At 42.2% G+C, this 12,447-nt stretch overlaps 1 protein-coding gene across 6 annotated transcripts in view; it reads left to right on the top strand.

Moving 5' to 3' along the window:
- LOC132402708 (alpha-actinin-2-like) overlaps positions 1–12,447 on the top strand; it is a 104,058-nt gene that overhangs the window by 54,402 nt on the left and 37,209 nt on the right. For all 6 annotated transcript variants that reach the window (XM_059985669.1, XM_059985670.1, XM_059985665.1 and 3 more), the window contains 3 exons: positions 661–808; positions 1,124–1,274; positions 5,716–5,824. In XM_059985669.1, coding sequence (XP_059841652.1) covers positions 661–808; positions 1,124–1,274; positions 5,716–5,824 — 408 coding nt within the window. The remainder of the gene's footprint in view (positions 1–660; positions 809–1,123; positions 1,275–5,715; positions 5,825–12,447) is intronic.

Below are 12,447 nucleotides of genomic sequence, written 5' to 3'. Positions count from 1 at the left end.
AAGATAAATTACAGCTAATGATGCATTGGAATATGCATTTGTTTATTGTGAATATAATAAAGACTTTAGTCCTCCCTCCTGTCTGACCTTTTTTGTCTTCTTGTGTGATCTCTTTTACTTCCGGTGAAAAGACAACATTGCAGAAGTTCACAATTTCAGGAATAGTTTTGCACTTTTTACATTAAAAATACAAGTTATGGGCAAATTAAACTGCTCCGCCATCCAGCTAAGTCGTGATCTGATCTTAATGTTACATTCCGTCTACCCACAGTAAAGATGAGTTTTGTGAGAACTCTGAACCTTGTTAGTTTTGTGAGTTAAAATCACGTTGAGAATGAGTGTTAACATGTGAACATGTGAAAGACAAGGTGGAATAAAAAGAAAGCGAAGTATCTGTCATGATGCTTTCTTCTGCAAAAACAGGCAGAGTTTTAGCTACTTTCTGATGTTGAGAAATAGGTATTTGAGATATTTATAGGAAGGTGAAGTCCTAGATTTCTTTTGGTATTCCTGTGATCTATTCAGGATTTTTGTTAGCAGTTCCTTGGGTTTGGGTTGTGATCACAAATGATTTGACTTGCAGGGAGAGGCTTGGGAAGAAGAAAGCAAAACAATTCATTCCTCCTATTCCCTCCCTCCTCACCCACTCCCCAAATCCAGGATATTGCAAGTGCGTGGCAGCGTCTTGAGCAGGTAGAAAAAGGCTATGAGGAATGGCTCCTGAGTGAAATAAGAAGGTTGGAGCGTTTGGAGCACCTTGCTGAGAAGTTCAGACAGAAAGCCACATCTCAGGAAGTGTGGTCACATGGTAAGGAGCCATGTGGAAAAACAATCTATGTCTTTGCGTATTGTTATATCTCTATAACACCCTAGTACCATTAATCTACTGTAATTGCTAAACAGAGATATGAATTAGAATGTAGGCTGATGGTCAATATTACATATGCTTGCAATAAATTCCTGAATTATTCACTAATAAGTCATGTTGCTCTCCAGTTCCTGATCCACTTTCTGTTTCATTCATTCCATCATCCATCATAGCCTCTGTTTTTATCCACACCCTGATTTGAAAGTTCAAAGTAGTTTAGAGCACAAAGCTCATGTGGGCTCCTTTTCTCCACAGAGAAAGATTATATTTTGATGCAAAAAGACTATGAATCCGTTAGTTTGACTGAAGTCCGGGCCTTGCTGAGAAAGCATGAGGCTTTTGAGAGTGATCTGGCTGCACACCAGGACCGAGTGGAGCAAATAGCTGCCATCGCACAGGAGTTGAAGTACGTTCCATTTACAGGTTGACACCTGGTTATGATTCGGTAACAACTGGCCTCTGTATAATCAAACTGTTTAGATTTTGAAAGACAACAGAAAATGGCTGTGCTTTGAGTTTTGATAACAGCTGAACTCATTAACAATGGATTTGGGATTTTTGATTGTTAGTTTCACAAAGGTTTTGACTTAAAAATTAATGGAATTTCCCTCAAGGTAATAATTAATACAGGTGATAAAAGTTGTTTTTTTCCCGTGATGTATGAAGTAAAGCCTATATTTTATAATATAAAACAAATTATTTCAAAAATGAATTGGTGTAAGTGCTGATTTTTAAGTTTCGAAAGGAGAAGTTCTGCGCACTTTACTCAATCCTGAAGGACTGCCCTTTCAGTTTTGCACGTGTATTTCTTGCCTTGATTACCACGAAGCATGACTCATTTGTTCCACATTAGCTGAAGACATTTAGTGAACTGAAACTCCTGGATCAATAAGAACTGCTTGACCTTGCATGCTAGGACCATTGGTGGTAGAACTTCACTTATGATTCTAGCCCAGGGATTCCCAACCTTTTTTATGCCATGGACTAATACCATTAAGCAAGGAGTCTGTGGAACATAGGTTGGGGACCCCTGCTCTAGCATATTGTTCTCAGACATCTGCGTCAGATGGTCAAAACAGTAAACTGGTCACCAGTATTGATTTAAGTGAGCAGTATACTTAGAGGAAATCTCATAAGAGTTGGAATAAGGTGTCTACTTGGCAGACGACAATAGCAACTGTTAAATAGAGCCAAACTGTTAAGTTTTATCTCAAATATTACAAAAAAATCTATCTCATAAATTATCTTTTGTTACCTCTGTTCAAAAAAAAAGGAAAAGTATTTGTTGGGTTATTAATGCATTGTGCAATATTTTGTAATGTTGGGATCTTGATGTGTTTCAGTGACACCTCATGCTTTTTAAACTGACATTAATTAGTTTCCTTGGTAACTTAAATCTATAATAATAAAATTCTTAATTAGTATTTGTGGTATTTTCAGGGCAGAGGATCTGATACGCAAAGTCTGATTTAACAACATTGAAAGAAAAAGGAGTGGTATTTATTTTAAATGGCTCATTTGCACTATTGATACACTGTTCTCGGTGGTGATTTACACTCCTTCACTCAAAATAGCATGTTGCAACTCTGGTTACTCCCAGTGACGACAATATTCAACAAAACTTTCATCGTTAGCCCTCTTTGTTAAGGAGCATTTAACATCAGCCTTGCTTCTCCAATTGGAGCAGTTGGTGGACAAGTAGATTTTACTCTATCTGGGTCAGTTCCCTCAGAGGCAGGGTCAGGCTGCTGGTCCCCTGACTGATTATAAATGAATCCAGTGCCTGCAGTTAAATCAGAGTCCTGGAGGAACGTTGTTTTGTTTTTGCTGTGCACTGTACTGGCAGTTTATGGTCAAAATGACAATAAGAAGCAACTTGACTTGATAATTTTGTCTCATAGCTTGAGTTGCTTGGGCTTGGATGGCATGGGAGCTTTGGTGCAGCTGCCCAGGGAACAAAATCCCCTTGTTCCCATCCTTCTGGTAGAATTCTGACGAGGTGAATTCTCAATTTGCTTTCCCCAAGTCACAGTGGAGCCACTGATTTCTCTCGGCACATATGGAAGAGGAGGACGGAGCAGGAAGCTTGATTCTGTACTTTTGGCAGTCGACGTCAATTCACTGTAACTGGCTGCATGGGATCTTCATGTTTGCTGAGATTGCTGTTGCAAATGAGGTAGAATTTTAGTGGTGGGTAAGGTGGCCTCTGAAGGCAAACGTGGATAGGTAGTTTAAGAACAATTCAATTCAGTGTTAGTTGCAGTAAATCCACATGTACAGCATGTCTGGCTGGATTTCAAATGTATTCCTGTTCTTCCTTCAGCCCTGTTCCAACAAGCCTATATCTTATGAAAACTTCTGCTCTTTACCCTCAGTTCTGATGAAGGGTCTTTGATCTGAAACTTTAACATTCCACAGGTGCTGCCTGATTTTCTGTGCTTTATCCACTGATGTCTTTTTATATTCTTGATTTGGGATGTTGTCTGCTATGTAATTTATTTTACTTTGTGTAGATCTTGTGCTTGAGCAAATCTCCACATTTTTTGATCTCAACACCAAAAACCTACTGTTGATTGGATGATGTCTTCATATGAATGCCACAGGCTGCATGTATGGTCAAATCACAGGAGTTACAGATGTTCAGTCAGAGGAAATGCAGTGTGGCTGTATCATGTTGGGCTGAATCATGTCAGTTTTGCCTCGTGGTTCCAAATCGAGACATGATTCTTCACACAGTCAAATCAATGTAGTTCCCGGATGTTTGTATGTATGCTGTGAAATTCCAAGACATGCTAATATTGAGAGATTCAAGATTTGTCAGTTTGCCCTATTGCTGAACTCCTTGAGACCCAGAAACAGAAGCCAATTTTATTGAAATTTCCCTATATCACACAGGGAGAATCTCCTTGCTGCTTCTGTGCCAGGTCTGAGCTGTCACAAGACCCAAAGCACCATTAATAACAATAGGGTTTGTAGAATACAGGTTTAATAATTTGAATTATTTATTGTGTATTTTAAGCTAACTTAATAAGCCACTGCTTTAATTTTAAAGTATCTCTGAACTGCAGGGTCATTTGTAATAATGAAATCAACATGGATGGCTCTTAAATACATTGGCAAGCCATTTAGTTGACCAGGGTAATTAGGAAAGAGAAATAAATTCTGACCTTGAGAACGACCAATTCCTCCTAACCATACAGTCAAAACAAAACTGTCAATTTGAGTAAGTAAGAACTCACACCAAATAGAAGAGACATTTCTGTTCTCGCAGTAACTTTTCACTTCCTCAGCGTATCAAGAATCTACTTCTGTCTTAAAAATACTTAGAGTCTGCTTCCGTTGTTCTTTGAGGAAGCAATTCCAAAAAGTCAAGACCATCTGAGAGAAACAATATCTCCACATCTCTGACTTATTTTTAGTGACTTTTCTACAAAAGCAAGCATTCTTTCCATGTGTACCCTGTCAAGTGCCCCCCCCCACACAATTTTTTTTCAGCTGTTACCTCTATTTTCCAGTGGATAAACTCTAGCTCATCCAACGCTTCCTTATATAAAACCTGGGCATTTCAGACACCAGTTTAGTAAGCCTTCCAAGAACTGCTTCCAAAGCACTTACCTCCTTCCAATGCTGTGCATTGATCTCCAGATATGATCTTGCCAGTGCTCGCATTCAATGTTCTTCATTCTAAATTAAAACATTCTATTAGCTATTATAACTATACCTGCATCCCTGCTTTTTGGGAATCTTGTACTCAGATCCTATACATCAGAGAGCTCTGCAGTCTTACTTCATTAAAAAAATATATATTTAATTTCCTACATTTATTTTTATGCTAGATCTTTACCCATGCCCTTAACTTACCCACATCCCATATAGCTTCCATATATCATCTTCATTCTTGCAATTAAAACTTCTGTTTTAAATTGGCGCTCTTAAAGATGTGGGACAGCTTACTGGTAGTTCAGAAGGCAAGAGATTCAACTTGCCTTAAAAACGTTACTTATAACAGCTTTCCTGAAGCAAGTTGTGGTGAGCTATCGTTGTGGACAGTGAGGAGGCAGGTGGAGGTGAGGCTGGTTTGAGGGGTCAGCTGTCCTGGGGCATGGTGAGGCGCACCGTGTTCAAGCCAGTGTCGCAGACAGTTGCTATTGCTGCCGGAATGGAGTGAACAATTTGGAGAGGAGTTGATGTGGAAGAGTTTCAGTGCCCGTCTACCTAACCCAGGTGCAAAGTTGGATCACTCCAAGCGTTGAGCAGACTTGTGAGATCGTGGATGGCTTTGGACGAGGCAGCCTAAGCGTATCGTGGCGCCGAAGTACGGGTTCTAGAATGAGGCACTACCCTGTGCTTCGACAATTTAAATACTGGCACAGATAAGCTGGAAGTCCCAGTGGTTGGAACAGACATTAGTGTTGGGCTGATTTCGCTCGCTGTCCCATGAATTTTCATTTTCTCTCTGTGGCGCTGAGGCTGGGAACTGATCTTGCTGCTGTGCATTTTTTGCCCCACTGGTGTGATGAACTGGTACTGAGGGCTGGGCCTACTCCAGCTGCTCCGGGAGTGATCTGGAACACGGTCTGGTTCAGAATACTGTTGGCTTGCTTAGATTGTTTGCATGATTTGTGTCTTTTTTTCTCTCTTTCTCTGCGCAGTCTTTTTAAAAATTGGATTTGGTTTCTTGTTTTGTGGCTGCCTGTAAGCTGATGAACCTCAAGGTGCATGATTTATACGTTCTTTGATAATAAATGTGCTTAAATCTGAATTATCCACAGCATTTTGTACTTGTAAAGTGAGCCAGTTGGTTTTGTGATGATTTTGAGGGAATTTTACTGATTTTCTTTTTGAAGCGAGTTGGATTATCACAATGCTGCTGGAGTAAATGAACGATGCCAGAAAATTTGTGATAAATGGGATAATTTTGGAACTCTCACTCAGAAGCGGAGAGAAGCTTTAGAGGTAAGATTTATTTGAAGGAAACTACTTGCGTGATGGTATTTTCTGAATATTGTCTCTAATCTACATGATATAAGGGTGAGGCCGGTGTTCAAACGTGATCCGCCATTTTCCAAGGAAAAACCAGTGTTCCAAATATACACAGCTATTGCATCAACTAACTGTAAGCATGTGTTGTGTTAGGACATCCCTGCTGAATATGATACCAAAAAGTAACTTGACAGCACTTGCAGAGTTTTTTTTGTTTTACTCGGCTCAGATATATTGTGGCAGTTTATAATCGCAGCTTTAATTTGAAGCCATTGGATAAAATTTGCAATGTGAATGCAAAATTGCTGTCTTTTTCCTGTCATCGGTAAGACTGAAGCCAATGGAACTGAGTACTGGGTGGCAGGCAATTGTGATACTTAACAGAACATGTGGTGGCCTGGAAGAAATTGCGCAAGATTTTAAGGTTTTTAAGTATGACACTCATGGTCATGTAGTGGTTAGCACAACGCTTTACAGTATCAGCGACCTGCGTTCCATTCCCGCCCCTGCCTGAAAGGAGTTTGCACATTCTCCCCATGACCAGGTGGTTTCCTTGGGGTGCTCCGGTTTCCTCCCACAGTCCAAAGACATACCAGTTGGTAGGTTAATTGAACATTGTAAATTGTCCTATGATTAAGCTAAGATTAAATTAAGGAATGCTGGGCGGTGCCGGTTGATGGATAAGTAGGCCCTGTTCTGTGCTGTATCTCAAATAGATGGTTAGTTTTTTAACTTCAGGCCTCATCCATTGAGCAGCCCTTATCCTCTAGAAAGGAGTAAACACTAGTGAAGCCGTTTGCCTTTTACACTGTCATCCATCTGGGATTATGTTGATAGCTTACTGGGTGGTTTATGAATTAAAAGTATTGAGCATTCCTTGATGTCTCATCCATAATACAATCAGGTTTATTATCATTGGCATGTGTCATGAAATTTGTTAACTTAGCAGTAGCAATACGATGCAATGCACAATAATATAGATAGAAAAGAAAATAAATAGATCAATTACAGTAAGCTTGTAAATGTGTATTAAATAGATTAAAAATAATGCAAAAAATGGAAGTAATATATATTAAAAATTGGCCATTCAGTAATGTTTACATTCAGTTTACATTAGTGAATAGCTAATGTTTACTGAACAGTGTTCGGGCTCTTGAAAAGATACTCACATTGACTTTAAGTACAAATGGAAATTTAACCCTGGGTCACTCAAAGTCTGTTGCATTGCTTTTTCTGAGCTCTGTGGCCAAAGAACTCGGGTCTCTGGGCGCACAGCCAGCAGCCAGCTTGCTGCTTTCGATCTTCTGTCTCCCACGACACACCGATTTCCTGTGGAGGCACCAACCTCAATTCTGCCCACCTCCAGAGCTACGGAATCCCAGAACCCCAGAGGCGTGTTAGTCTTCTAGGCCGCATCCTTGGTATGTCGAATAGTGGTCAGTTGTAAGACCCATTCCCACAAAGATTTGAAGTCAGCGTGTAACTCCAGGTCAGGGTTTTCAAAAGAACCTTGAAAGGGAAAAATAGAGATATTAATGATAGAAATAGAGCTGTTTTTGAAGATGCAAGTAAAAGAGTCGCTGTTAGGTGCCATTATCTCCTAAGCTTCACCCAGTTCCTGGTTTATTGTCCATTCAGAAATCTGATGGTAGAGGGGAGAAGCTTCTCCTGAAACACTGAGTGTGTGTGTTTTCAGGCTCCTATGTGTGCCCTAGGTGAGGAGGGGGGTCCTTAATGATGGTTGCCCATCTTCTTGTGCCATCATCTTTTGAAGGTATCCTTGATGCTGGGGAGACAAGTGTCCATGCTGGAGTTGGCTGAGTTTACTACTTCCTGCAGCTTTTTCCGATCTTCTGCTATGGTCACTCCATACCAGATGGTGATGCTATCAGTTAGAATGCATCCACGGTACATGCGTAAAAGCTTGCGAGAGTCTTCGGTGACATACCAGGTCTCCTCAAACTCCTAATGACATATAGACATTATCATGCTGCCTTTGTAATTGCATGAATATGTTGGACCCAAGAGAGATCTTTGGAGATGTTGATGCCAAGGAACTTGGAACTGCTCATCCTTTCCACTGCTGATCCCTCGATGAAGACTGATGTGTGTTCCCTTGACTTCCCCTTCGTTGAAGTCCACAATCAAATCCTTGATCTTACTGACATTGAGTGCACGGTTGTTGCTGCAACACCTCTCAACCACTTAACCGTAACCCTGTATGCCGCCTTGTTACCATGTGTAGTCCTGTTCATCGGCAAACTTACAGGTGGTGTTTGAGCTATTCTTTACCACAGAGCAGTGTGTTAAGAATACATCCTTGAGGTGCACCAGTGTTGATTGCCAGGGAGGAGAAGATATTACTTCTGATCCACACAGACTGTGGTCTCCAAATAAGGAAGTCAAGGATCCAGTTGCAGAGGGAGGTACAGAGGCCCAAGTTTTAGACTTGGTGCAAACGGCGATTAATGTGGTTATTATCATTGTCTGGGTGATCAAAGGCCAAGTGGAGAATCAGTGAGATTGCATCGCTGTAGACCATATGCAAGCCCAGGTCCTTGCTTAGGCTTGACCAGTGTCTCAAAGCACTTCGTCACAGTAACCATGTGTGCAACTGGGTGATAGTTGTTGAGACAGCTCAGCCTGCTCCCCTTGGGCACTGGAATGATTGTTGCCCTTTTGTATCTCTGACCTCTGACTGCAGCAGTGACAGATGGAAGTTATCCTAGAACACTCCCACCAGTTGGCTGGCACATGTTTTCAATGCCAAACCAGATGCACCATTGGGGCCTGGCACCATGAGAGGATTCACCCTCTTGAAAGATGTTCTGACTTCTGCCTCCAAGACAAAGGTGACAGGGTGTCACCAGATGCCGCAGAATTTTCACAGGTGTCGTCTTATTCTCCTTTGCAAAGCGTGCATAAAAGGCATTGAGCTTGTCTGGGAGTGAAGCGTCACAGCATTCATGATGTTAAGTATCGCCCTGTAGGAAATAAAGGCTTGCAAACCCTGCCAGAGCTGATGTGCATGGGAGTCTCGAACTTCAACCAGAATTCTTTATTCACTATTAAAATAGCCTTCTGTAGATCATACCTGGACTACTTGTATAGCTGGTAATCACCGGTCTTGAAAACCACAGATCTGGCCCTCAGCAGACTATGAATCTTCTGGGTCATGCACGGCTTTTGCTTTGGGTATGTTTGGCACACACTCATCTACACAAGTCTTGATGAAGTCAGTCAGTCTCTGAATATTGTCCAGTCCAGCCACTCAAAGCAGTCCTGTAAGCACTCCTCCTCTGCCTGCCTTGACCTTGCCTTCCTGTCCTCGCCACTGGTGCTGCGGGCTTTCATCTCTGCCAACATGCCGGGTGACCAGGCTTTCCAATGTGTGGGTAGTAAGTGTTCTTGATGGTGGTCAAGTGTGTTGGCTGCTCTGGCTCCACGGCTGATATGTTGGTGGAAGTTGTTCAGAGACGTCTTCAAGCTGGCCTGGAACCCCCCACAATGACAGGAAAAGCATCAAGATGTGCTGTCTCGTGTCTCTTGCTTGCAGAGTGTAGCCCCTCCAGTGCCTGGCTGACACTGGCCTGAGGTCAAATATACACCGCCACAGGACGATGGCAGAAAACTCCCTTGCCAGATAAAAAAAGTGCGACATTTGACTGCCAGATGTTCCAGGTCGAGTGAGCTGGACTGGGACAGAACTGCCACGTTCTGTCTCAGTTCTGCTCATGAAAAGGTTAGATGCGGGCCACATTCCCATGAAGCAAAGTACACAGCTATCCCCGATGTCTCTGGTACTGCAATCTTGCTCTGATCTCTTCTATTTTATTTTCTAAACACTGTAAATTCTCTAGCAGGATAGTCGGGAGTTGGGATCTGAAACCTCTGTTTCAATTGTATTGGCAAACCAGTGCACCATCCCCACTTCCATTTTCATAAAGGGGAACTGCATTCACCACCCAAGTCTATAATCTGGAATCTGCTGCTCTCGCTAGGTTTAAGAATCAATAGGAATTTTAAACGATGTTGCTTACTGAAGTACCCATCGGTGTGACTGTGGATTTGAATTGTAGCAGGAAAACAGTGGGTTTTGTTTAATTGGAATATATCATACCCAGTATATTTTGGGCCAATTAAATGGTGGCCCCAAATAGCCAAAGTTTCATGGAAATAGTTGAAAGGTATAAAAAAGAGAAACTACCATTTAACTGAGTAGCAAATTATGTATTTAAATAGAACAAATTAGAAGACTACTAAACACGAGGTCCAACATATAATTCTCCGTAAATTCTGCCACCTCCAACGGGATCCCACTACCAAGCACATCTTTCCCTCCCCGCCTCTTTCTGCTTTCTGCAGGGATCGCTTCCTACATGACTCCCTTGTCCATTCGTCCCTCCCATTCCTTCCCACCAATCTCCCTCCCGGCTCTTATCCCTTATCCTTGTAAGTGGAACAAGTGCTGCACCTGCCCTTACACTTCCTCCCTCACCACCATTCAGGGCCCCAGACAGTCCTTCCAGGTGAGGCGACACTTCACCTGTGAGTCGGCTGGTGTGGTATACTGTGTCCGGTGCTCCCGATGCAGCCTTCTATATGTTGGTGAGACCCGACGCAGACTGGGAGACCGCTTCGCTGAACACCTATGTTCTGTCCACCAGAGAAAGCAGGATCTTCCAGTGACCACATATTTTAATTCCAAGTCCCGTTCCCATTCTGATCCATGGCCTCCTCTACTGCCAAGATGAAGCCACACTCAGGTTGGAGGAACAACACCTTATATACCCTCTGGGTAGCCTCCAACCTGATGGCATGAACATTGATCTCTTTAACTTCCATTAATGCCCCTCCTCTCCTTCTTACCCCATCCTGTATGTATGTATTTATGTATTTATTAATTATTCCACTTTTTTTCCTCCTTTTTTCTCTCTCTGCCCCTCTCACAATCACTCTTTGCCTGTTCTCCATCTCCCTCTGGTGCTCCCCTTCCCCTTTCTTTCTCCCAGGGCCTCCTGTCCCATGATCCTTTCCCTTCTCCAGCTTCGTATCACTTTTTCCAATCAACTTTCCAGCTGTTAGCTTTATCCCTCCCCCTCCTCCTTCTCCTATCATTTCGGATTTCCCCCTCCCACATCTCTTACAATCTTTTCTTTCAGTTAGTCCTGACGAAGGGTCTCGGCCCGAAACGTCGACAGTGCTTCTTCCTCTAGATGCTGCCTGGCCTGCTGTGTTCCACCAGCATTTTGTGTGTGTTGCTTGAAGACTACCAAAATTACAACAGTACTATAAAACTGACTATTTGTTCCTAATGGTTATCGACAGAGGAATCCCTGCAGTGTACACTGATGTGTTCTTTTGATTGACTGTAAATGAACAAAATCAGCGTAGCCACCCAGAGCAGATAGTGGACTGCCTTCAAACAGTGCTTTTGATGATTGCATCCTCCAAATCTTCATTTTAATTGTAACGTTCAAAATGATTGTCAATGCATTCAAATTCTTCGTAATTTCGAATTTTTTGAAGAAGAGAAATAGCTTCATTTTGACTGCTGGCATCTCCAAGCCTGAAGGCTTGAAACTGCAGCCAGCAAATTGTTTCTGAATTTCCCTTTCTGTTTATTGCTGATCAACTTTAAGTGACTGAAGTCACTGCTTTTTGAAAACATACAAGTGACGCTATTTCAAAACTGTTCCCTCTAACCATGTCTAACAGCCACACGACGTGTCCGCGATTGACTCTAGTTAGAGAACATTTGGCAACAGTCTCTTGTCCCAATTAAGCAGCATAGTGTCCCAAATAAACTAAGGGAATCCAGTCTATTTTCCAGATTTGTGTTGGTTGTTTGAGTTGTCTCAAATAAGGAGTTGCCCCAATTAACTGGAATCCATTGTACTTGATGCTTCCCCATCGTGCCATCTTTCTCTCTCAGAGAAGATTGACAGAGGGAACGCAATTGTCTGTCTGGTGGTTGAAGTTTCTGGCAAAGGCTGATTAATAAATTTAGGCTTGTGGAGAAGGAGGGCTTACCGAGCTTGATAAAAGAATAGAGCACCTGATTTGTGCAAGTTTGGGTCTTGATCCTTTACGCCTCTGAGACCTGGGCTAGTCACTGCAAGCAAGCATAACACTGCTAATATACCACCAACCTCTCTTGCACAAAATCTCCAAGCTCCCTGGAATGATAAACAAGTGAAGGCAGGTGTCCCCGGCCAGTACTGAGTCTCAGTTGAAGTGGCAAATCATGTTGTTCAATGTCTAATTCCCGATGTTACAGGATCAGGGGATATGGCCTTAGATCTTGAACAAAAAGCACTGAGATGATGTGGGGGGAAACCATACAAATAAATAGTCTATTCAATAAATTTCTGAGTTTATCATGTTTTTGTTGTAGGGATGGTGTTATTTTTTGCCTTTAGTTGAGATGGAAGGAGCAGTGAACACTGATGTTGCTGGTTATATAAAAGAACTTTTGAGTGGAACAAATTCAATGTTAGCATTCATTTTGAGAGGACTGGAATATAAAAGCAAGGATGTAATGCTGAGGCTTCATAAGGCACTGGTGAGGCCTCACCTGGAGCATTGTGAGCAGG

Source organism: Hypanus sabinus, chromosome 12, assembly GCF_030144855.1.
Source record: "Hypanus sabinus isolate sHypSab1 chromosome 12, sHypSab1.hap1, whole genome shotgun sequence".
In the NCBI taxonomy this organism is placed as follows: Eukaryota; Metazoa; Chordata; class Chondrichthyes; order Myliobatiformes; family Dasyatidae; genus Hypanus; species Hypanus sabinus.
The sequence above is the reverse complement of the archived record's forward strand: the minus strand, read 5'-3'. Positions and strand labels throughout refer to the sequence as shown.